The 25,916-nt window shown below is 38.1% G+C and overlaps 1 protein-coding gene across 13 annotated transcripts in view; it reads left to right on the plus strand.

Moving 5' to 3' along the window:
• The window catches only part of MLLT10 (MLLT10 histone lysine methyltransferase DOT1L cofactor), a 243,168-nt gene that overhangs the window by 191,425 nt on the left and 25,827 nt on the right, over positions 1-25,916 (plus strand). For 10 of the 13 annotated variants that reach the window (XM_030321048.1, XM_030321047.1, XM_030321054.1 and 7 more), the window contains 2 exons: positions 3,717-3,764; positions 22,574-22,752. In XM_030321048.1, coding sequence (XP_030176908.1) covers positions 3,717-3,764; positions 22,574-22,752 — 227 coding nt within the window. The remainder of the gene's footprint in view (positions 1-3,716; positions 3,765-22,573; positions 22,753-25,916) is intronic. The other 3 variants (XM_030321049.1, XM_030321052.1, XM_030321059.1) reach the window with 1 other exon arrangement.

Consider the following 25,916-nt stretch of genomic DNA (forward strand, 5'->3'; position numbering starts at 1 on the left):
GATTTTGAGTGTTCTTTGTTGTATTCCCAGTATTCTCTTTCTCTCTCTCTCTCTCTCTCTCTCTCTCTCTCTCTCTCTCTCTCTTTTTTTACTTCTCCTCCTGCACATATTCTCTTAGAAAATGTTGTAACACATATCTATAGCTTTAGCGATCATTGATGCTCATTAGATTCCCAAATCTGTTCATCTAAATATCGAATTATCTCTTGAGTTCCAAGTCCATTTCCAACAAATTAATAAATCTCTGTTCCTCTTACATTCCCATTCAAAGCCTGCTCCTTCTTTTGTGTTCCTTATCTCTGTATGGGATTTAGCCACCTAAATCTGTTATGCTACAGAGTTAAAGTAAGCTCATCGTGACTTCTCATTTTCTTGGTTATCATTTTATTTTTAAAAGTTTTTCATGGGGCGCCTGGGTGGCTCAGTTGGTTGAGCGGCCAACTTCGGCTCAGGTCATGATCTCACAGTCCGTGAGTTCGAGCCCCACGTTGGGCTCTGTGCTGACAGCTCAGAGCCTAGAGCCTGCTTCAGATTCTGTGTCTCCCTCTCTCTCTGCCCCTCCCCTGTTCATGCTTTGTCTCTCTCTGTCTCAAAAATAAATAAACGTTAAAAAAAATTTTTTAAAAAAGTTTTTCCTGTTATATATTGCTTTTTTTTACCTTTATGTTTTCCCTGCCCCTACTTGGGTCATATGAACTCTTTCAGCAGCTTCCTAAACTTCATGTCATTATCTAATTCATTCATTAGCTGCTGCTAGAATCGGTGGCCTACTTAAAAATGCAAATCAGGGGCACCTGGGTGGCTCAGTTGTTTAAGTGTCCAACTTCGGCTCAGGTCATGATCTCATGGTGTGTGAGTTCTAGCCCTGCGTTGGGCTCTATGCTGACAGCTCAGAGCCTGGCACCTGCTTCAGATTCTGTCTCCCTGTCTCTCTCCCCTTCTCCCGCTCGCACTTACTTTCTCTCTCTCTCTCTCTCTCTCTCTCTCTCTCTCTCTCTCTCTCAAAAATAAACATTAAAATTTTTTTCTAATGCAAATCGGATTGTGTCACTGTCTTACTTAAATCCTCAAAGAATTATCTGGTATTTTTGAGATAAAATTAATATTTTTCAGCATGACACGTGGAGTTTTTCATAATCTGCCTTATCTCTTCTTTCCAACTTTATGCTGCATTAGTATAACATACTTGTAGCTAATATTGTAGGAAATATTGTGTATTAATTAATAGTCATGGGCATTATGTGTTAAGCTACATCTTAATTTAGTATTTCTCAGAGAGGAACCTAGGACTTAATGGTGGTTGCTCTTCTGGGTGTGTGTGTATAATTATTCCATAAACTTTTGAAAAAAAATTTTTTTTAATGTTTTTATTTTTGAAAGAGATAGAGAAAGGCTCTGAAGCAGGCAGTCTCCAGACTGTCAGCACAGAGCACAGAGCCTGATGCGGTGTTCGAACCCATGAACTGTGAGATCATGACCTGAGCCAGTCAGATGCTTAGCTGACTGAGCCACCCACGTGCCCCAAAATTGGTACTTTCTGATAAGGAAATATTATCATCAATACAGAGAAAAACACATTTAGGAAAACACTTCAACCAGTCTAAATAAAAACCAAAAAACAAATTAGGCACAGTGGGATGAATTTTATGTGACCAGAGAAATTTAGGAGAAATAATATTAAAATTACTGTCTCAATAAAGGAAAAAGAGAACCGGTAGGAGAAAGATAAAACGTAAAACTCTGTTAGCACATTTTGGGAACTTTTACAACAATTTGGAAAGACAAAATAGTCATTTAAATATTTTAAAGAACACTGTATGGAAGGTAAACTTTAAATAGGTGTGCCCGTGGAGTGAAGTGCCTTATGTTTTGTGACATTTGGTTTTATGGTGGTGCCTGGGAGCTAGCCAGCTTGACTAGGAGAATTTAGATTTCATGATGCCTCTAAAGTGTAAGTGTGACTTCTTGGTTTCATCTAGTAGGTGTATTTAAAATGATGAAACAAATGATATGAATACGGGGATTATGGTTTGCTTTTCATAGTCCAGTTGCAAACTAACATCTCATCTGCCTGGTTCTAATTGTTCTGTTTCAGGTGTGATTTTACTCTAGTGCTTTTTAGGTTGTTTAACAATTTATTTATTTACAAGTTTTTCTTACTAGACTATAAACTCATTTACAGTAGGGGTTGGGTTTTATTCATCTTTATTTCATTGGTATTTAGCTCATCATCTACTTGATGCTCCATAAATATTGAATGAATAAATCATTGTCAGTTGCTACATAGTCCTGGAAGAGTTTTCATATATTCTTGGTAATATGTTCATTTTCTTTGGAAATTAAACTTTGCATTAGGCAGTCTTGTTTCTCTCAAGAGTAGTAACTTGGTTCTTCCTACAATAATGCATTTGCTTCATTTGTTTATCTTGGCAATTCCTATTTTTAATATAATTTTGAAATAGTAGATTAAAGTAGCTAAAGTGCTTAGATCTGTTTTCACAGCAGTATACTGCTAATTGATTTCTGTGCCCCATTTACTATGCTTTTAAATTTTCTTTAATTATGGTACTTCTGGTTTGTCATGACCATGCTCATTAAACAAATCTCATTTGATGGAGGAGGCAAAGTAATGTCAACCAATTATTCATAAATATCTGCTATAGGATTTAGAATGAGCATGAATGCTAATTGATTTTAGGAATGAACGTTCTTCCTCAAGAATGGAATCCTACTGAGGTTTGTCATAACGGTTTGTAGGAAACTAGATCTTTGCTGTTTACATGTGCCCCCTTTTCATTTCAGGGAAGCATTAAGAAGGTGTAGGGATCTGAGAACAGAGATGAGCAATTTTCAGACATCACCACAGCCTATTAATCATTTGAGATTCACTGCACATAATGAGGTATTAGTGATAGGAGGAGCTGTTGCTGTGAACAGTAGGGAGATTGAGAACCATAGATCTAGATGATTCTAGATCTAATTTCTTTTTAATCACAGTAGACTTGTTTTTCCTTCTTACGTGATGTAGAAGGCCGTATTCTTTATTTTTATACAGTACATTGTTACATTCCAGGATGCAGCAAATGCTACTGTTTGTTCCAGTGTTTGTTCCTATGCCGGAAGGAATTTGGCTAATACTATATAGCCTTGCTAAGTAGTAGAAGACATATACTGTCCATAAGATGGTACGGTTTTTTCCATTTCAAATCAGCCAAGGTATTTATCTCTTGGATCACTTCTAAGCTTCTGGAAGATAGGCTTCATCTTAAGTGATAAACACAGAAGGATATTAACATTTGGATGGTGAATCAGCACTGGGAAGAAAACGTAATTTTCAGTATGCATGTTAACTACTACAAAGCAAAATGAACTTATAGGAGTTTCATTGAAACTATAAGAGAGAACCTGAAAAGGGAAGGGATTAGTATAAATGCTAATGAATTTGTAAGAATTACTTTTAAATTAATTAAATGGTAATGCCATTAACAGTCTCTTTATTTAGAGTGCTGCCTTTTTATTTTAGCAAAAACAAATTTATAATAACTTAAATTTTCCACAGTTTTTTTTGTTGTTTTGTTTTACTTTAACCCTACTGATTCCTGTCCCCTCCTCCCCCCCCCCCCCCCATAGTGTTTTAAATTTCTCAACTTCTTATCATGGTAGTTTTTAGGAACTGGTTATTAAAAATTTTAAATTAAAGTGTGTCTTTTCTTTAGACAGAGATGACAGTTCTACACTAACAAAGCAGGAACTTAAATTCATAGGTATGTACCAAGTTCAAGCATGATTTTAAAGGGTAATAGTGTTAAGTTAATTAATCCTAATGAAGCTTAGAAACCTTCCTATATAAAGCAGTAATGGGGATCTGTAGTCTCAGAAATGATAACCGAAAGGAATTCTCCATAATTTTGGGTGGTTGATGGGATGACTGTTATCATGTTCTTGTTGTACTTGTTTGGATTTGTCCTATTGCCTAAGACATGGTAAGGTGGGTTTTAGGATTTCTAAAGTTATTTACCTGTCAGGATCTAGATGCCTAGACCACTTTGTATATCTGTGACCCCTCTGTCTCACTGAGGGAAAGAAGAATCTGAGACCATATTTTGTGATTTATAATACTTGTCTAATTCTGTGATGTACTTTTCAAATACTTCTGGATCAGTTGAGAGTGAGCATGTGCATTCTGAATCCAGTATTCTTAACCAGTTAATGTATGCAGCTACTCCCTCCCCCAAAAACCTCAGTTTCACATATTTATAAAACTAATCTTGTGGGTGTGATTACCTGCACTGTGGAACTTTTCCTTCTCAAAAGTGTCTTAGTCTTTTTTCACTTGAAAAGTATAAAGTTCTTTCTGTATCTAAAAATCCTGGTCATTTTCTTTGGGGAAATAATTCTGTACTGCAAATGGATCCTTTCAGGAGCAGTAAAATCTAAAAGGATAAATATGTGCATAAATAATAATTTCAAGACATAGAATTATAACTTCTTTAATGATCTACAGTATAAAAAGAATTCAGGGCAGGGAAAACTACTTTCAGCTGAGGAAATGAGATGTCCAGAGAATGTAACATTTTACCTGATGCTTAAGGAATATGTAAAATTGAGCTATATGGAGATAGGGATCAGGGGTAGACTCCAGTCCCAGGAATACAGATAGCACAAGCAGTGGAACATAGGTGTGTAAAGTGATGGTGGTACGATATTTGATATGAAATGTATGAAAAATAATAACCTTACGTATTAGCCAAAGGAGTTGAAAATAGTTGGTAGTTGGGAAATAGTTTGAGTTGGGGAAAAAAATAAAACCTGTTGTTCAGGAAGGTTCATCTGGCTGTAGCATGTAAGAATATTGAAAGGAGCTAGAGAACAGAGAAACCAATTAGATTTTTTTGTAATCTAGCTGAATGTGTTAAGGGTCTGAGTGAGGGTAATGGAAGTCAGACTAGTGGGACATCTGTTACTCAAGAAGAACTGGTAATAATTGTCAGTAAATTGAATGGCAGTAGCTGGGGGAGGATGGGTATTCATTTACCAACAAGATGTTTAGGTATAGATGTTAGCATGCAAATGAACAGATGAGGTTAGAGTGAAACAGAATTGGAAATAAATTCATATAGGGGGTAAATATAAACTCTGAAATTGGTCATGGCTGAGCAAGGTTGGTAGAGAAGACAGAAAGGTTGGATCAGGTTTATTTTAAAATAGAAAAGTATTAATAAGTGGAAAGGAAGACTCTAGAGAGATAAAGGGTTAAGATGCAAGAGAAGACTATTTCATGAATCAAAGAAACTGGATAGATGAACAAGTAGAAAAGTAACTTGAAGGAAGACAGAATAGCTGTGGAAACATTGAGTATAAAAGAAAAAAATTAACCTCCACAATTTGGGGTTAATGAATGTTAATTAATGAATTAGATAATTTTAGAAGTAGGTTTTTCTTTCCAAAACAAATGATTACTTTCAGGTATACATTAGTAACTTGAGAGTGTTTACAAAAGTTGTCCTGTTAGTGTACTTGAGAAAAATGTTTTAATGATTACATAATAGTGATAATGATACCTGTATATGTAAAGACTTTATTTTGTAATTCTCAGGGTTTCCTGAGAAGTTATCTCCTTTCCTCTTGTGTGCATCTTTGATTCTGTTCTCTGCCTGCTCCCAACTGAATTAGTCACCAAGTGGTACCTTCTAATTTGAAGGTAGCTAAACATGACTTTTTATATCTAATTTATTATTTTCAAAATCCCACCTTCTCACAGCTGTAGGTTGGTACAGATCCTTATCATTTCTTTCACACATTATTGTATTAGTCTCCTTTTGGATTTGTCAGTATACCTGGAATTGATCAGGTGGGCTAACTCAAGCCAGTATGGCAGAAATGAATGTCATTTAATCACTTATGATTAAAACGTTACTGTCAAGAATTGCCCAGAATTGCTTATCTTACTTTTCCTTAAAGTAATCTTGGGAAAACGAGTTATAATTGTAAAGTTACTTCATTAGTGAACCTGACATCAGAACAAGGACAATTAGTTAGGTCATGTTTAAAGATTATCACCATGTTGGGGCACCTGGGTGGCTTAGGCAGCTCAGCTTCCAACTCTTGATTTCTTCTCAGGTCGTGATCCTCAGGGTCATGAGATCTAGGTCATGATATCAAGCCTGGTGTAGGACTCCACGCCCAGTTTAAGATTCTCTCTCTCTCACTGCCCCTCCCCTGCTCCTGTGTGCAGGCACTCACCCTGTCTCTCAAAAAAAAAAAAAAAAAAAAAGATTATCACCATCTTGATAATGTTCTTTTTCTTTCTGTATAATGCAGTTGATTGCTTTCTTAGCAGCTTCCTTCCACATTAATTTCTAGTCCTGTGTTTGCAGGAACTATGTCCCAGTTACCTTGATGACTAAACTTGGAGTTAGAAACCATGTATTATGGGGGCACCTGGGTGGCTCAGTCGGTTGAGCGTCCGACTTCAGCTCAGGTCACGATCTCGCGGTCCGTGAGTTCGAGCCCTGCGTCGGGCTCTGGGCTGATGGCTCGGACCCTGGAGCCTGCTTCTGATTCTGTGTCTCCCTCTCTCTCTGCCCCTCCCCCGTTCATGCTCTGTCTCTCTCTGTCTCAACAATAAATAAACGTAAAAAAAAATTAAAAAAAAAAAAAAAAGAAAGAAACCATGTCTTATGGTGAGCCCTTTCTATAGATGGCCTGTATTACTTGTTTCACACTCAGAGGGTCATTTTATTTAAGGATCTGTGGGTGTATGTATGTGCCTATTGACAGGTGGTATTTTTGTATAATAATCACTAGGTATTTGGAATTATACTTCTCAGACTGTTTGGCATTATGCTTGTAATGTTAGGAGAAACTAATATATTCATTCAAAAGATGTATAAAAAATTATATTCAAAGTTGTTGGATGTGTCAAGATTTAGAAACCAAAATTAAAAAAAATTTTTTTTTTAATGTTTATTTTTGAGAGAGAGAGAGAGAGAGAGAGAGAGAGAGAGAGAGAGAGAGAGAGGCAGGCAGGCGCAGGAAGGGGCACAGAGAGAGGGAGACCTAGAACCTGAAGCAGGCTCCAGGCTCTGAGCTGTCAGCACAGAGCCTGACGCTGGGCTCGAACCCACGGACTGTGAGACCATGACCAGAGCAGAAGTCGGACACTTAATCGACTGAGCCGCCCAGGTGTCCCAGAGACCAAAAATTTTTAATCCATGTTGGCAGTAATAGGAAATCTGATTTTCTACAGACCAGGTCCTAAAGAAATTATAGAAAGAAAATAAATCAGTGTAAAGAAGATAGGAAAGACACGAGGGAAGATAATAATTTGAAACAAAGTAGATCTTTAAAAGCAAGTAGAGGGGCGCCTGGGTGGCGCAGTCGGTTAAGCGTCCGACTTCAGCCAGGTCACGATCTCGCGGTCGGTGAGTTCGAGCCCCGCGTCAGGCTCTGGGCTGATGGCTCGGAGCCTGGAGCCTGTTTCCTATTCTGTGTCTCCCTCTCTCTCTGCCCCTCCCCCGTTCATGCTCTGTCTCTCTCTGTCCCAAAAATAAATTAAAAAAATTAAAAAAAAAAAAAAAAGTTTAAAAGCAAGTAGAGGGGCACCTGAATGGCTCTGTCCGTTAAGCATCTGACTCTTGATTTCAGCTCAGGTCATGATCTCACGGTTCGAGGGATCAAGCCCCACATTGGCTCCAGCACAGAGCATGCTTGGGATTCTCTTTCTCTCCCCCTCTGTGCCCCTCCCCCATTTGCTCTCTCTCTAAAATAAAAAATGATACAAAAAACAAGTAGAAATTTTAGGTATGGAAAACTGTAACAGTCAAAGTAAAGAACACAATAGATAGGACAAATAACAGTGGATACAGTGAACAACAAAATAATTAATGGGTTTTATACATACTTAAAATAAAAACTATATAGTATGGAGGATAGAAGTAGAATCCAGGTAACAGGAGCTCCAGAAAGGGAGAGAGAGAAAAATGGAGAGGAGGAAATAACCTGAAGAAATAATGGAAATAAATTTCATTAAAAAAAAAAAAAAAAAAAAAAAAAAGATGAGATATCTTAGTTTGAAGTGGCACATAGTGGGCCTAAGAAAAAAGAGTGAAGGAAAAATTCTCATCTAGACACATTATAGGGGAAATTTTAAAATCTCACAGACAAGGAAAGGATTCTAAAACACGGACTATTAAGATGAAGTCTTTCTTGGAGACTACATAAAAATAACTTCAGTTCTAAGGAGGTGGTGCAAGATATGAAATGTCTAGATTTAACAGAGCTAATTATCATAGCAAAAAAAATTGAAAATACTGGGAGTATAAAGATTACAGTTACATTTCTTGTAGCACCTCCTGGATTCAATTATTAAATGGTATTTAGGTAGCTTACCTAACAACTTGGAAATATATCCGTGATAGGTTTTCCCTGACCCCAACAAATTGTATGTATACTGTGTATAAAATAATGTATACATGGCACAAAGGATTATCGATTTCTTATTCTGTTTTCATGGTGCTCAAATTCTATTGGAAGAGTCAGAAATATAAATGAATAATTGCAGAATAAAAAGTTAGGCAAAATTATCATGGCGATTATGTTAAAAGAATAGATTTGAGAGTAGTTTTTTTCTTGTCTTCATTTTTAAAAATTGATTATGGTCATTACTTATATGTTTTTATTTAAATCATAGATAACCTTTAATGAAAAATGGGAAATAGTTTTAATAGCTGACACATCTAATAAGATTATGTTCTTCATTTTAATTAGCAATTTATTTTTTCCTACTAAGCCTCCCTTTCAATTTTCTTAAGCTAAAGAAACAGTAAAAAAAAAAAAAAATCACTGTGTAACATACTCAATGATGTTTGTTATCTGGGCTTATGATTGATAATAACTTCAGTAAGTCTTTTTTCTTCTTAGTTGAAATATGTCCTTCATTAACCTGACCACCTATATTTTTATCCTTCATCTGAGCTAAGTGTTTCTAGAGAATACAATTTACGTCATGTACACATGCATATCATTATAGATTTGTGATACTAGCCTTCACTGACATTTAAATTGCTTGGCAGTGTTAATACGAATCTCTAGGAAACTCTCTTTTTGCCATGATTGTTTGTATTTTAAAACTTCTACTGCCAGTTAAAATTGCATCTTTTAGTCCCCCAATTCTGCAAACCTACTTGGTTTGTATCCATCCTCTTTTCTTTCTCTCCAGTCCTGCTTGCAGTGCAAGGCTAGTCTGTACTTGTGCTCCACATCTCACCCTTCTGTGCCCTCTCAGAGGCCTTGTCATGTTAGTTTCCTTATCCTCTCACCCTCACTTTTCTTTCCCATCTACATCTAAGCATTCTCTCCTGTCCGTCCTCCTGAACAAAAGAACCCAAACTCCTTTAATCACACATTGCTGTTCATGTGCCTACCCCTTAAACTGTTCTACCTCCACTCACTCGTTTAAGATTTTCTCTTTGTTCTGGGTAGTATGTCTAGATGTGATTTTATTCTTCTTAGGACCTCTTTGCTTCATAATTGAGAGAATTCATTTTTTTTTTTAATGTTTATTTTTGAGAGAGTGAGAATGGGGGAGGGGCAGAGAGCGAGGGAGACACAGAATCCAAAACAGGCTCCAGGCTCTGAGCTGTCAGCACAGAGCCTGACACAGAGCTCAAACCCATGAACTGTGGGTTCAGATCATGACCTGAGCCAAAGTCAGACACTTAACCCACTGAACCCACCCAGGCGCCCCAAGAGAATTCATGTCTTTCGTCAGTTCTGGACACAACTCTAGCCATTACATTTTAAAGTATTTTTATATTTTTATTTTTATTTTTATTAATTTTATTTTTATTGTAGAGAGAGCACATGCAAGCAGGGGGAGAGGGGCAGAGAGAGAGAGAGAGAGAGAGAGAGAGAGAGAGAGAGAGACTCTTAAGCAGGCTCCAGTGCTTAGTGTGGAGCCCAATGTGGGGCTTCATCCCATGAACCTGGGGTCATGACCTGAACCCAACTCAGGAGTCGGAAGTTCAACCAACTGAACCACCTAGGTGCTCCTATGGCCATTTAAAATATTGATCCTCCCTATTCTTTCTGTTGTTCAGTAACTTTTGTTAGACATATTTGAACTTTGATTCTGTCTTCCATGTCCCTTAACCTTTCTTTTATAATTTCCATTTATCAATCTCTCTGTGCTCTAGCAGGATAGTAGTTTTTAGATTTTATTAATTTATTTTGAGGGAGAGAGAGAGAGACAGAGAGTGAGCAGGGGAGGGGCTGAGAGAGTCCAAGAGAGAATCCCAAGCAGGCTCTGCACTATTAGTGCAGAGCCTGACGTGGGGCTCGATTTCAGGAACCGTGAGATCATGACCTGAGCTGAAATCAAGAGTCTGACGCTTAACCAACCATCCACTCAGGCGCCCCTGGATAATTTCTTTTGATCTTTTATATTCACTCATCATCTCTTCAGCTATACTGATTTATAATTTTACCTGCCTAATGGGTAAAGATTTTTAGTGAATGTGCTTTTCAATTTTTAGAATTCTTAAAAAAAAATTTTTTTTTTTAATGTTTATTCATTTTTGAGAGGCAGAAAAAGAGAGCATGAGCGGGGAAGGGGCAGAGAGAGGGAGACACAGAATCAGAAGCAGGCTCCAGGCTCTGAGCTTCAGCATAGAGCCCGACGCAGGGCTCGAACTCACAAACCGTGAGATCATGACCTGAGCTGAGGTCAGACGCTTAACCGACTGAGCCACCCAGGCGCCCCTCAATTTTTAGAATTCTTTTTGGTCCTTTCTAAAATGGATCTGGTCTGGTTTTGTTTTTCTCTTTCTTGTTTTTAAAGAACATGTAGCACTTTTCTCACATGTAAAATATTTTTATTTTCAAACAGTCTCAAACTTACAGAAAAGTTACATAGAGTATAATATACAGAACTGTATCTTCCCAGAGTATTTGAGAATAAGTTGCAGATACAGTGCCACATTAGCCCTGAATACTTCAGTCTTTATTTTTAAAATTTTATTGTTATTTTTGTAATGTTGATTTTTGAGAGAGAGCGTGAGCAGGGGAGGGACAGAGATAGAGGGAGACATAGAATCTGAAGCAGGCTTCAGCACAGAGCTTGATGCAGGGCTAGAACTTGTGAACCGGGAGATCATGACCTGAGCTGAAGTCAGACACTTAACCGACTGAGCCACCGAGGTGCCCAGAATACTTTAGTTTTTATAGACAAGGACATTTTACTGTAAAATCACAATACAGTGATCAAGAACAGGAAATTAATATCACCATATTACTACCATTTACTCGTCAGATGGCCATTCACATTTTGACTGTTGTCTCAGAATTTTACAGGTTAGTTATTTTTGGGTTTGGTTCATTTTTTTTCATTATTAGAGCTGTGTTATTTATTTATTTATTTTGGAGCAGGATATCGTAGATGTGATCTTTCCATTGCATCTATCAGATGACACATAATCAGGCATTTCCAATGAAAAGGTTTTCTTTTCCTCTTTGTAATTATGTATATTGTGGAATTAAGTATGAGACTATAAATATCCCATTCCTCATCATACTTTTAATTTGTATCAGTGTGGACTTACAGATTTGTGTGGGGGTATGATGTATTTATTGTGATGCTCAAATTGTTCACAGTTTAGCTAGTGGGAGCCCCTTTAAGCTGGCACAGTTGTCCCCATTCATTATTCTTTGAACACTTATTTTCTGGCATTGCAAGTATATTAGTCTTCTGTTGCTGCCATAACAAATTACCACAAAATTAGCAACTTACAGGCACTCAGATTTATTAGCACATAGTCAGATGTCTGGGTTTGGTCATCTGGTTGCTCTGTTAGAGTCGCACAAGGCTAAAATCAAGGTGTTGGCCAGCTGGGCTCTTACTATCAGGAGACTCTGGAATTCGTTCACTTCCAAGAAGCTCATTTAGGTTGTTGGCAGAATTCAGATTTTTCCTTGCAGTTGCAGGACTGAGGTCATCATTTCCTTTCTGACTGACAGCTGAGGGTCTCCCTTAGCTCCTCGAGGCTTCTATCCCATCCTTTCACATGTCCCTACATTTTAGAGTCGGCAAAGGTGAGTTGAATCCTTTGCACGCTTAGAATCGCTCTGACTTCCTCTTCTGTTGTATCTCTCTTTTTTTCTCAGCTATTACATCTCTCACTGACTCTTTTGGCCTTTGTGTTCTATTTTTAAGGGTTCATGTGATTACTCTGGGCCTGCCTACATAATCCAAAATAATCCACCCGTTTTAAGGTCAGCTAATCAGTACCTTAATTTAATCTGCCAAGTCTCTTCACAGTAGTGCCTTGATTCAGGGAACCTTGGGATGGAGGGTGGGCATCATTAGAATTCTGCCTAGCACAGCAGGATATGTCAGGTGCCTTTTTTTATAGAGAGAGTGTTGTTTCTTTCTTACACTTGTGAGTCCTTGGCTTAGTCATTTAGTTTCTTAGTCATTTGAAATATTTGTCTTATCTTTATTTGCTCTATTTTCTTTCTAAGGTTCTTGGAATAACAGTCAAATAATGTTTGTGTCTGCTAGTTTGTGATCAAGGGGATTGTTTTCATCTGTGTTTTCTAATTGTGGATTGTGAACTCATTTTATAGCCTGAATTGAGGTTATATCCCTTCAGAGAGGTCTTGTGTTTGCTTCCGCTGTGTACTCAAGTGACAGTACCAGCTGGCCCCGTCTTACATTAATTTAATGTTTGGGATCTGTCAGACTAGGCACATATGCCCCAAAACCTGGGGCACCTGGATGGCTCACTCAGGAGTGTTTGACTCCTGATTTCGGCTCAGGTCATAATCCCGGTGTCATGGGCTCAAGCCTTGCCTCGGGCTCTGCACTGAACATGGAGCCTGCTTAAGATTCTTTCCCTCTACCCCTCTCCCTAGCTCACTCGCTCTCGTTCTCTCTCTAAAATTAAAAAAAAAAAAAAAAAAAAAAAAAAATCAAACTCAAAAAGCTATTTGAAGGCAAAGCTATGGCTCTAAATTCTAAGTGCAGACTTTTCATCCCCTATCCAGAGCTTAAATCTAATTGGATGAGCTTCCTTGTCCTGTCTCTGTGCTGTAATTTCTGTGTTTTGATGGTTTTGTAGGGTTTTGGTGGGGGCAGTGGGGGAAAGGGCTGGTCTGTCTTTCCCCAGAAATGTAGCTCTTGGAAGGTCCAATCTATATAACCAAAGTCTTACCACTTTTAACTTTTCAGCCATTGGAGGCCCAATGTGGTGTCTCTTTTTCTTGTGGGCACTAAAGCCAAAGCTCCAGGATTACTGACACAGGCTGACTCTTCCAGGGCAGCCTATTAAAGCTTTTCCCTCCTCATTCATAAGGATTTCCCTCACTGTCCTATGGGCTCAGCTATTCATTTTGAGGTCATTTTAATTGGGGAGGTTTTTAGGTTATCTGGTCTGCCTCATTGCCAGAAACAGAAATTCTCCTACTGATTTATTTTTCAAACCCCGATACTGGCTCTACAACTACTACTCTACTCGGCCTACAAGTAGTTTTCACGTTGCCAAATCAAGTGGCTACTTTTCAGTCTTTAGCCTAGATGACTTTTTAGCATATTTATTTTTGTTCAGGACTTCCTGCTACTGGAAGCTCCTCTCCTGTTCCTGTCCCTCCTTTCCCGTCTCATCCTGTTCCCATCCCTTCTCTCCCTTCCCATCCTGTTCCCATCCCATCCCTTCTCTCCTCTCCTCCCCTCCCTTCCCCTCCCCTCCCCCTTCTCTTCTAACATTATACTTAACTTGGTTATCCTGCAGTTTTGACTATTTCTTAACTAGTTTTTTGTTTGTTTTTACTTCACCTTTATCCTAATTTAGTGTTGAAATTCCTTGGGGCTAAATCTGAGCCTCTCCTTTTCTCTAAAATTCTCACCATATTTAAGCTGCTTAAAATCTTTTGTCTACCGTATTACAGTAACTACTTAAATTATCTCCCTGATTCAACTCTTCCATTGTCTTTCAGGGCATTGTTCACATTGTATCCAAAATGATCTTTTTAAAAGTAAAGTTCTAGTCATGCCACTCTCTTGCTTAAAATGCTTCAATGGCTTTCCAGTAGGATGAAAGTGGAGAGTCCTCTATGACCTGCAAGGTTCCACATGAGCTGGCTCTTGGACTGACTTCTAGCTTTATCTTAAGCATTTTATTTCTTTGCTTATTATACTACACTGGCTATATCTTTGTATGTAAGTCACAGAGTGGATTCTGTCAAATTAAACAAAAAAAGAATTTGTTGGATAGGTACAGTTATTTAGAGAACTAAAGGAAAAAACCCCTTCCCAGACCTCTGAGAGGACAGAAATAGGGTAGATTCAAGGGCTGGGTAAAGAAGGATTAATAGAATCCTAATATTACTACCATTAGACTAACAGGTCTGACCATTTTCTGCCCTGGTGTGTATGCCTTCAAGATACTAATTCCCAGGAGAGACTATTACAGCTTGGGTCACATGTTTATCTCTGGGCTGAGAGTGTATGAAATGGAGGAGGGGTACTTCCCTGACAGAAAATAGGATGTTATTTGGACACAAAACGGGAAAGAATTATGGACAGGTAAAAACAATAGAAGTGGTCTCTCTTCCTTTTAGTTTATGTGTCACTTCTTCACTGCAGCCTACTCTGCTGATCTTAATTAAGTTATCCCTTAGATTTGGTCACAGTACATTCTGCTTTTTCATCATCGCACTGGTATCTGTGTGCTTACTTAATATCTGGTTCCTTCATTTTAAGAACCATGTATGCAAGGGTGATACCTGTTTTTGTTTTTTGTAGTATCTTCATCTAGTATTTTGTCTGGGTACATTAGGCAATAAATAATTGTAGAATATTGTAAAACAGAGTCAATTACGCAATATTCAATTGATTATGTCAAAATAACATTCAAAACATTTGTAAAGATTTTATAATGGAATAGGAAAATACGTTAAGTATAAAAGGATTAAAAATGTTTAGTTTCATACATAGGCAGCTATATAAAGCTAAACAAAACCATAAACTATATACCAAAAAATTTGAAAATACATAAAAATGTCAACAGTGTTTGTGGATGAATTTTTCCCTACTTTGCCATCTACTTAAGATTTTTAATAATTAGTATGTAGTATTTTTATAGGTAAAGTCAAAAGAAGCAATACAGAATTGTTCAGATCTCTGTAAAAATAGAGCAGCCTAAGAAATAGTTAATGCTTGCCTAACGAGATTTTGGAACACCTATATTCCATCAAGGTGGCCAAGAGTCTCAGGAAAGAAAGCTCTTTTTCTAAATTTTATTTTACCCTCTCTGAATAATGAAGGTGTTAATCATATAGAGATATATTTCACAATCTAAAACCAAAGGGAAAGGGAAAACCAAAATAATCCTGTTATGCATTAGTTGCCAAAGGGAAAGGATGTTAACATTTACAGTGAAACATTTACATTTACATTGCAACATTTACAATGGAATCTTCTATTGTTGTGTATATGATTCTGTTTACTTCTTTTATCATGGAGATAGATATCGCTCCTTTATAATAATATGGCTACTGTTTATCAAATGCTTTCTATGTGGTAGGAGAGCGTACTAATAGTATTAGTACATGTATTAGCCAATCCTTACACCAGCCCTGTGAAATATTGGTGCCATTCTCACTTTACAAATGAGGTGTGCTAGGTCCAGAGAGGTTATTTGCATGAGGGAGCAGGATTTGGACTTAACTACTTTCACACCATATTAACCTCCAGAAAAGACTATTCAGTCATAGGATATGGGTTGGGGATAACTTCACAGGTTTAGTCATTTACTAGCTTAAATATTCCTCAAGACTGTCCCATTCATTTACTCTGGTTCAGTGCTGGACAAACAACCTGATGTGGCACTGATTTGGCCTCCTAGGCCGTTTGAAATTGGGAGTCAGGAACTCTGATTGGTGAACACTAATATTTATGTCGCTGGTCATGTATAGTTCTGTCTTATATGTTGTTTTTATATCATTGCCGTGGGCACACTAATAAAAGCTTAGGTCTCAGCAGTGTTTTCTTGGCTCTGCCCACCCTATCCTGTTCTCACTAAGATCACCATTTGTCTCCATATTTCAAATCCAATGGACGTTTTCAGTCTATCTCTTAATTAGCCATTCAGCATCAGTTGATAACCATCTATGTGCCCTTTCTTTAGACCCTTTTCTTGACTTCAGTGATGCTGCACTCATGGTGTTCTTCTTACCTCACTGATACCAATTTTCTGTACTGATTCCTCTTCCATTAACCCTCCTTGAAATGTTGGAGGTCTTCAGGACTTAGTCCTAGACCGATGTTTTCCTCTTTTATAAGCAAAAATGCACTTTCCCTTTTTTCACCGCCTCAGTGAATGGTACTTGTAACCACTAGCCAGTTCATTCATAATACTTTATCTACAAATGTAGCTAACTATCAAGTTGAGTGCATCTGACTTCTAGATGTACTTCAGATCCATATCATTCCAAGTGTTTCCATACCACTACCACCTTCGTCCTGAGGGACATAATCTTTGATCTAGATTGTGGAATAGCTTCCTAGATGACCTTTTTGTTTCCACTCTTCCTCTTTTCAATTCATTTACCACATTTAGAAGGATGATCTTCTGAAAAACCAAGTCATGCTGTATTTGCCTTTGGTGTCTTCCCATTGATCTTAGTGTAAATTCTCAACACCTCTACATGGCTTGCAAGGTCGTGTGTAATCTGTTCCTTCCCTTCTCTCCAGCTTTGTCTTCCACCACTCTCTCCACTATACTTTACCCATATTACCTTTTTTTCCCTCTTTTTTCTATTTCATTGTCAAGTTTGAACAAGCTTTTCTACTTCACTCTGTTCACTTAATGTCTACTTGCGTGAACTTTAGGTTTTGGCTTACGTATCTTTTCTTCAGATAGATACTTTCGGCTTCCTAATTTGTCATTCTCATGGTACTTTCTCTTCAATCACAACACTTGTCACAATTTATAGTTATGTGTTTGTTTTATTGTTTGCCTCCCTAATTAACTTGTAAACTCTTGGAGAGCCGAGATCTTGTCTGTCTTGTCTGTCACGTTCCCTACTTTCCCTGCTCCTAGCACAGTGCCTGTCTTCTAGTAGGCACACAATAAATATTGGGTGGATGGATGGCTGGGTGGATGGATCAGTACATCATTGCCAACCTCTGTATCATTCTATATCTTTGTGCCTACGCTTTATCCTGAACAGATGAATTTCAGGTATTTTCCTAGAGTTTATGCATTACAGGATTCAGTTCTATTTAATGCCATGAATATCACCTTGATTTAGATTAAAATAACATAGGGGTGCCTGAGTAGCTCAGTTGGTTAAGCGTCTGACTTCGGCTCAGGCCATGATCTCATGGTTTGTGAGTTTGAGCCCCATGTTGGGCTCCATGCTGACAGCTCAGAGCCTGGAGCCTGCTTCAGATTCTGTTTCTCCCTCTCTGTCTGCTCCTCCCCCACTTGCAGCCCCCCCCCCCCCCCCCAAATAAATAACCTTTAAAAAAAAGTTTTAAAAAATAACATATAATTTGTGAAAGATGGAAATAGAGTAAGTTAAAAAGAAAGCAGGCACAGAACAATTTAAGGAGGATCATTCATTTAACTTTTGAAAGTTCTGGAGGTCTTAGTAAACTGTTGGTTCATGAGGTATGAGGAAGTTTAGGAGAGTCAGTGATCCTCATACTCAAAAAAAGATTTGGGTATTTATACTGCCCTGCCTGGATCAGAAAAGATAATTTTATCTGTTCTATTTATAGTAGTAACCCAAGCACCAGACACAGTTTCAAAGTTGTGTTCACCACATTGCATATTTAGTTGTGCACTTTCCTATTTAAGTATGCTCTAATGCAATGTAAAAACAGATACAAGTTTAGATATTGGAGGTCCTCAGTAACCACAGTTTTGCTTCTCAGCATTACACTTTTAGGATATATTATTGCATGTGGCAATGGTATTTTCAATTTTGAAAGAGTATTAGGGACATTAGAGGGCCTGGTAATTAATACTGTTCTTTGCTGACTTAAACCTAAAATTTTTATTAGAGCAATAACTCTAAAATAGTTATGGCTACCCTTATGGAGACTTACTTACTCTTAGACCCTTTACATGGATGTTCTCAAATAAAAGCCTCTAAGGTAGTGATTACTTATTGTTTTTTAAAAATTTTTAAAAATGTTTTTATTTATTTTTGAGAGACAGAGCATGAATGGGGGAAGGGCAGAGAGAGAGGGAGACAGAATCTGAAGCAGGCTCCAGACTCAGAGCTATCAGCACAGAGCCCGATGCGGGGCTCGAACTCAAGGACTGTGAGATCATGACCTGAGCTGAAGTCGGACGCTTAACCAACTGAGCCAGCCAGGCGCCCCAGTGATTACTTGATTTTACAGAGAAAAATATGGAGGCTCAGAAAGGTTAAGTAATTTGATTCAGATCACATAGTTGAGAGAGCCAGGATTTCTGTCTCAAACACTTGTTCCGTTTTTTTTGTTTGTTTGTTTGTTTGTTTGTTTTTTGTTTTTTTAGCATGCTGTCTCCAGTTATCTTAGTTTTAAGAGTTGGAGATTCCATGTATGCTTTCCATCACAAAAAAATTAGATTATTATCATTCTACCTTTAAGGTACTTTGCGGCAAAGGCTGAGTTCAAGTGCTTCTCTCTGGAACTACCTCCCCTAGTCTCTTCCTCTGAACTCAGTCATCCCTCAGGTCCTGTGTCCTTATGGTACCTAGCGTTTCTTTAGCTTATGAATACTTACTAGTTCTGCTATGAGACTATTAGTTCTTTGAAGGCAAAATTCCTTTCTGTTCTTTGTTATCTTCAGTGCCTTTTTTGTTTTTTAATAATAAGAACCTCAATAAATATTTGTTAAATGAATTATGAGATAACAAACTTTTTAAAAACTTGTATTTCTCAGGTGCATGTCTTTTGGAATGTAAGGTTTATAAGCTCCATTTACATGCTACCTTTTTTCTTTCCTTCACAGCCAAACCTCTTAAAACAGTTACTTTTGCCAAGATTTATTGTCATATTTGGTGACTCCTTTTTCTGTCCTGACTTTAAATGACCAGTGGAATCATTTGACCTATTCCTTTGAAATTCTCTAGTGGTTCCTAAGATTCTCTTAGTTTTCTTATTTTGTTCTTTGTGGTCTATTTTTTGTTGTTTACTCTTCCAGTGGTAATGTTCTGTAGGATTCTGTCTTTGGTCCTCTTGATCATGCTGAGAATTTTGTCTAGGTGATTTCATTTTTCCGTTCCTTGGCTTTGACCAGCTTCCATATCAGGAGTTGTAAATCACATATTCACAGGGGCCAGGTAGGTGACGTAAATGAGTGAAGAGATGAAGAATAAGGAATGACAGGACTCTGGTGGGTTAAAGAATCTATACCCTGACCAAAGTTCCAGCAGATTATTGCTATTTCAGAACTTGGTGTCCAATATTGACAGAGCTTCAGTTTTTCAGGAGAAATTAGAATTTGCTTTGAAACGTGAAGTTTCAGTGTTTCTAAATATGAACTAGTTTAAGATTTCAAACAGTGCAAGCCAACAGAAAGCCTTTTTGAGTTTTCATGTTTACTTACGCTAACTTTATTATTCTTCTGACTCCTGTGTTTGTATCTCCACACCTGATTTTCCTGCTGAGCTCCAGGCTGATCCTGTTCTGTTCTAGCCTATAGAGGAAGGAGTTCTGTGTTCCACAGGCATGTCAGAGACCATGAATGATCAACCTGTACTTCAGTCTTGTCTTACAAAGTGCTTGCAGTTTTGGAATCAGGCAGCTGCGAGTTTGAATCCCGATTCTACCATCTGTTAGGTCACTAAGCAAATTATTTCTTTATGATTTTTTTTAAAGTTTATTTATTTATTTTGAGAGAGAGAGAGAGGAGTGCAAGCGGGTGAGGGGCAGAGAGAGAGGGAGAGAGAGAGAAAGTCCCACGGGGCTCAAACTCACAAACTGTGAGACCATGACCTGAGCTGAAACCAAGAGTTGGACGCTCACCCGACTGGGCCACCCAGATGCCCCAGCAGATTATTTCTTTAAACTTCTGCTTGCTGTTGTGTGAAATGGGAGTAATATATACCTCATTGGGCTATTACGCGAGCACAGTGACCTGCATATAGTAACCACGTACAGTACTAGATGCTCCCAGTTGCTATCCCTGTTTCAGTGAGTGGTATCACCACACGCCCACTTACTGGTACTGAAGAGTCATCCTCGACTCTTCCCTCTTATTTCTTCTTGAGGTCCTATTAGGTACCAGTCCTATCAACTCTGCCTTTAGAATGTATCTTTACTACTATTACTGTAGTTTAATCTCCTTTTTTGCTCATCGGTATTATTGTAGCAACCCTTAAACAGCTTTCTCAGTCTCTCTTTAAATCCCCTCCCCAGTCTGTTCTCCACTTGTGTCATGGATTGATGTCTTGCTTAAACTTCAGTCTGATCACACCATGCTTCTGCTTACAGTCCTTCAGTGGCATCCTGTTGTTTCCAAATTTCCAGCATTTTAGCTTTTAATGTTCTTGATCTGATTCCTGCTCATTTTTTAGCCTCATTTCTTGCTTCGACTACCCAGATGGTACTTACATGTTCTTCTGTTTCTTCCTCAAACCACCCTTCACCTCGGTTCTACAGCTCCTTTAGAAATGAGCTCTAAAGGCATCCATCGCTTCCAGTAAGTTTTTTGACCCTCATCCTCTCACCTCAGGTCTGGGTTATATACCCCTTTTCATGTGCTCAGAGCCCCTGAGGATGTCTCTATCATAGCACTCTTCACAGTCTTTTGTAATAGTCTCTTTTTTCCACTAAGCTTCTTGAAGGCGGAGACCACATTACTTGAATGGCTTTGTATCTCCAGGGCTTAGAATAATGTCTGGCAAACAGTGAGCTCTCAGATGTTTGCGGAATGGATGCATTTGGTGAATGAATAAATTATCTTTTTTTCCTGGAGAAATTGTAGAAAAAGGATCTTAGGACCCTCAATTATAGTTGTAAGGCCTTTACAGATGTCACAATTCCCTTATTTTTCTTGTTTGAGGATTATGAGTACTTCTATTTATTATGAATCAATAATACTTATGTTCTCTAGAACAGAATACATTGTACTGTTAATGTAAATAATTGTTGCTTGCAAGGGCTATAGTTTCTAATCTTTCTTTCTTTCTCTTTCTTTTTTTTTTTTTTTAACTACATCCCACTTAGGTTCATTTTTCTCTTGCTTTCCTCTTGTTACAGTGTCAAATTCTTAGGATCTTGGGGTCTTATTTTCTCCCACCCTCCCAGGAGCCTTGGTTTATATCAAGATTTCTCAGCTTCTGCACTGCTGACACTGTAATACAGATAATTCTTAGCTGTGAGGAGCTGCCGTGTACATTTTAAGATGTTTAGTATCATCCCAGGCCTCTACCTACTGTATGTCAGTAGTGCCCCCTGGTTTTGACAACTAAAAATGTCTTCAGACATTATCACATGTCTCTGTGGAGCAGAAATCATCCCTGATTGAGAACCCTATTGGTTTATTGATATTCCCATCTCTCACCTTTCTCCTCAAAGAGCCTCTCCTGTGGAGCATATGAGCATGATCTCCCATCTTTAAAAAATCAACATCTTTTTCTAGTCACTCCTCTTTCCCCTTAACTTTTGCTCATCATCTCTCTCCTTCCTCTTCCCATCCGCTTTTCAGAATGGATTGCTTTCACCCAGTCCTCCCTTCCTTTCTCTTTTCTTTTCTTTCCTTTTCTTTTCTTTTTTCTTTTCTTTTCTTTCTTCTCTTCTCTTCTCTTCTCTTCTCTTCTCTTCTCTTCTCTTCTCTTCTCTTCTCTTCTCTTCCAACTCCATGATGCTTTCTGAAAGTGCTTTCATCCCTCCATCCTTTTTTCCTGTGTCCTTGAAGTGACCCTTACCACCACCATGTAGTCCACGTTGTCATTATCTTTTAATCCTCTCTCCCCGTCCATCCCTACCCCTACTCATCCGCCCCATTCAGTCATAAGGTCTGTTCATTCTTCCTCTTGAATATTTCTAGAATCCACTTACTGATCTTTGAATCTCAAGTCTAGTTCTCTTCTGTTTTCTATATTGTAAACTGGGTGACCTTTCTAAAACATAGTCATCCATGTCAGACCTCTCTCTCAATCATGAATTCGGGGGCTCTAGTATCTGCGTTTTGAAAAGCTTACCAGGTGATTTTTAAGCAACTCTAATTGCTTCATTCTCCTTTTTAAGAAACATTTCTTTGCTCTTAGGGATTCCTAAAATACTTACTGTTATTTTTACGAGGCACTTCCTGATGTGATCCCAGTCACATGGCAGAGCCATTTTTGTTACAAATTAAAAATGACTTAGGCTCTTTTTAAACAAGTGTTTTATGACAAGTCAGTATTTAGTCAGTTATTAATACATTTTTTTTATCACCACCAATAAAATTTATCATTGAGGGGAGGGATCAGGAAGAAATGTGGGTGTTCTGACTTAATGGTTAATATTAAGTATCTGTGACAAATTTGACTGCTAAGTTGCAAAGTATTTAAATAATTTTTTTTCTTTCAGGTATTTATAACAGCAATGATGTAGCAGTATCCTTTCCAAATGTAGTATCTGGCTCAGGATCTAGTACTCCTGTCTCCAGTTCTCATTTACCTCAGCAATCTTCTGGGCATTTGCAACAAGTGGGAGCTCTCTCCCCATCAGCAGCATCATCTGCAGCCCCAGCTGTTGCTACAACTCAGGTAAATTATTGCAGTGCTGTGAAGTGACCTGTAGGTGGGTTTGTCGTTTCTGAAAGCGAATTCCATTGGAGAGGAAAGAAAGAAAATAGGGCTTCCTACAGGAATTTCTAAAATGCCTCAATTTGTTTTGACATGTTAGTGGAAATAATAGACATATTTACATGGTATTTATGAGAGATGACAAAGGAATATGTTGTCTTCAACTGACTCTTTTCAGTTTCTGAGTTTCTAATTTTGTCCTAATGTAAACTGGTAACTTGGTGGGGACTTTTACTCTTTCTTTTAAAAAGTAGGACTTGGGGTGCACGGGTGGCTCAGTTGGTTAAGCGTCTGATTCTTGGTTTTGGTTCAGGTCATGATCTCGTGGTTCATGGGTTCGAGCCCCACGCTGGGCTCTGTGCTGACAAACCGGAGCCTGCTTGAGATTCCCTCCTTCTTTCTCTCTGCCCCTGTCTCACTCTTTCTTTCAAAATAAATAAATAAACTTAAAAAATAAAAACAAAAAAAATTAAAAATAGGACTTCAAAAGTGTGAACCGATTTTGTGGTTTTAAAAATTCCTTTTATAATTTTAAAAATCACAGAAATAATATATGATCGTCTGCTGTCTAAGTTTTCAAAAACCAGTGTAGGAGAATATAGGTTAAAGAGTGATCGATCCCTTTGAGTACTATATTGTTTTCTTCCTAGTGGGAGAGGAAAGAATGTACATGAATATTATAAATAAGTGACTCTGTTGGTGATTGTGCATAAATTTATCCCTTTCCTTCACTTTAGACCTGTAACTTGATAGGCCAGTAGTCTTCAGGAATCCTTAAAAGCAAGAGTCAAATCAGAAAAACCATAATCTTGTATTTATAAATAGGACAGTAAATTGGCAAAGCTGTACACACATACCTACTCCACCACCTCACCAAAGGTGTAATAATTTAAAATTCCTAAAGTATATATAGATATTTTTATTTGGAATTCTTTATAATTTTACTTTAATTTTATCCAAGCTTCTAGAAGTAAATCTTAGTATTTAGAGAAATTTATAAAAGACAAATTCCTTTAAAAAAATTGTTTTTAAATGTTTGTTTATTTTTGAAGGAAAGAGACAGAGCGTGAGCAGGGGAGGGACAGGGAGAGAGACACACAGAATTCAAAGCAGGCTACAGGTTCCGAGCTGTCAGCACAGAGCCTGATGCGGGGCTCGAACCCATGAGCCATGATGAGATCACGACTTAAGCTGAAGTTGGACGCTTAACCAACTGAGCCACCCAGACGCCCCATATAGACAAATTTCTAATTACAAACTATGAGCTAGTTGTTTGTAAGTTGCTATAAATTTATGCTTTACATATGTGTTCATAATTTCCATTGTCCAGGCCTTTAGAATATATATGTACTTTTTGGAGCACCTGAGTGGCTCAATTGGTTAAGCGTCCGACTTCGGTTCAGGTCATGATCTCTCAGTTTGTGAGTTCGAGCCCTGTGTTGGGCTCTGTTCTGATAGCTCGGAGCCTGGAGCCTGCTTCAGATTCTGTGTGTGTGTCTCTCTCTGCCCCTCCTCCACTTGCATTCCCTCTCTCTCTCTCTCTCTCTCTCTCTCTCTCTCTCTCTCTCTCTCTCTCTCTCAAAAATAAATATTAAGCAAGAGTTAAAAATATATATACACACTTTTTAAGTATTTTCTGTAAGCTGTACATCAGAGTACAGCCTTAGTTATTTTTAAAAATATGTAATGGCTCAGTGCAGTCACCATTATAATTAGATCAGGTATTAGAATAAACAACAGACAGTTCAGCACAGAAAACCAGTGGTGTGATTAGTGGTATCATGTTTGAAAATGAAAGTTAACTATGTGGTGAACCTCTCAACCTGAATAACGGGAGTTTGACTAATTTGGGAGAGTTTTTTGTAGCTCATTTCACTAGCCCTGGTGAGATAGGCAGCATAACAGGGGTGTGGGGTTAGAGAGGGTGAAAGGATAAATGAGAGAATGGTTCTTGTAAATAGTTTCATCTCTTTTAATTAAGTGTAGCCATATGCTGTTGATAGCTTTCTATCCTTGGACAAAGTCTCACATGAACATTTCCAGTGTGCGTTTTTCTTTTCTTTCTTTATAAAAGTCTGTTTTAATTACTCTCTGGTTAATTCCAGGCTGAATTAAGCAAAAATCTCATTTCTTCTCATTCATTATGTTTGTGGTTTTGGGGGTTGGCATTAGGGAGGTAGATGGGGGAAGTGGTGGTGGAGAGAAATTTATAGCTAGAGGGAAAATTCCACTTAACATATGACTCAACTGAAGAACAAAGAAATCATAGTTGCAAGTAATCCAGGATTCAGTCCAATTAAAATCCTTACTGTTTATCCTCTTTCCATGTTCAGTAAGATGGGTCTCTTATAAATATGATCATCTAGTTAGACTCAAATGCTGCATGCTGAGACAACTGCATCTATGATTCTGTCCGGCAGTAAATGCTTTCTGCCTTCAAGCTGAAGCTTATTTAGCCTGGCTTATCTGTGCTGCTGTAGCAACCATCAGTCTCCAGGCAACTGAGGCACATTGACCTCTCAGTTGAACTGAGTGCAGAACTACTTCAATTTAGCTGCCTGAGACCATAGTATTGGTATTGAATGTGCAAAATGTGAATTTTCTAGGCAATGTGTGAGGGAAAGGGTACAAAAATATTTAGAATAAAGGGAACGTTTAGCTAGGACTCTGACAAATTGGGATGTACTTGGTGATTGAATCCTCTCTTCAAATTGACAAGTTTATTTCTGGTTAACTTTTATATGGGCCCTGTTTGTTTTCAAATTGCACAATTCATTGTGTTTAGGTAATCAAATCGTAGTCTGTTATTTAGGGTTTCTTTACAGGTAGCTGATTAGCAATGCTGTAAGTGGGTTAATTAAAATTACCGATATTTAAAACGTGATTATGGAAGTCTTGTTACAATTGTAACATCACACTAGCAAGCAAGTATTTTAGAAAATATAAACAGATAATGGAAATGTTAAATTTGAATAATGCCCTCCCCCCCCCCCCCCCCCCCCCCCCCCCCCCCCCATCCCCCCTGCCAAATTTAATGAAGGTAGTAGTTTTTAGTGACTGGCCTGGTGCCAGCAGGATAAAGATCCAGGGGTCATTCTTGATCTTTCTGGCCTCGGTTTTTTAAG

The sequence above is a fragment of the Lynx canadensis genome, chromosome B4 (genome assembly GCF_007474595.2).
Source record: "Lynx canadensis isolate LIC74 chromosome B4, mLynCan4.pri.v2, whole genome shotgun sequence".
Classification (NCBI taxonomy): Eukaryota; Metazoa; Chordata; class Mammalia; order Carnivora; family Felidae; genus Lynx; species Lynx canadensis.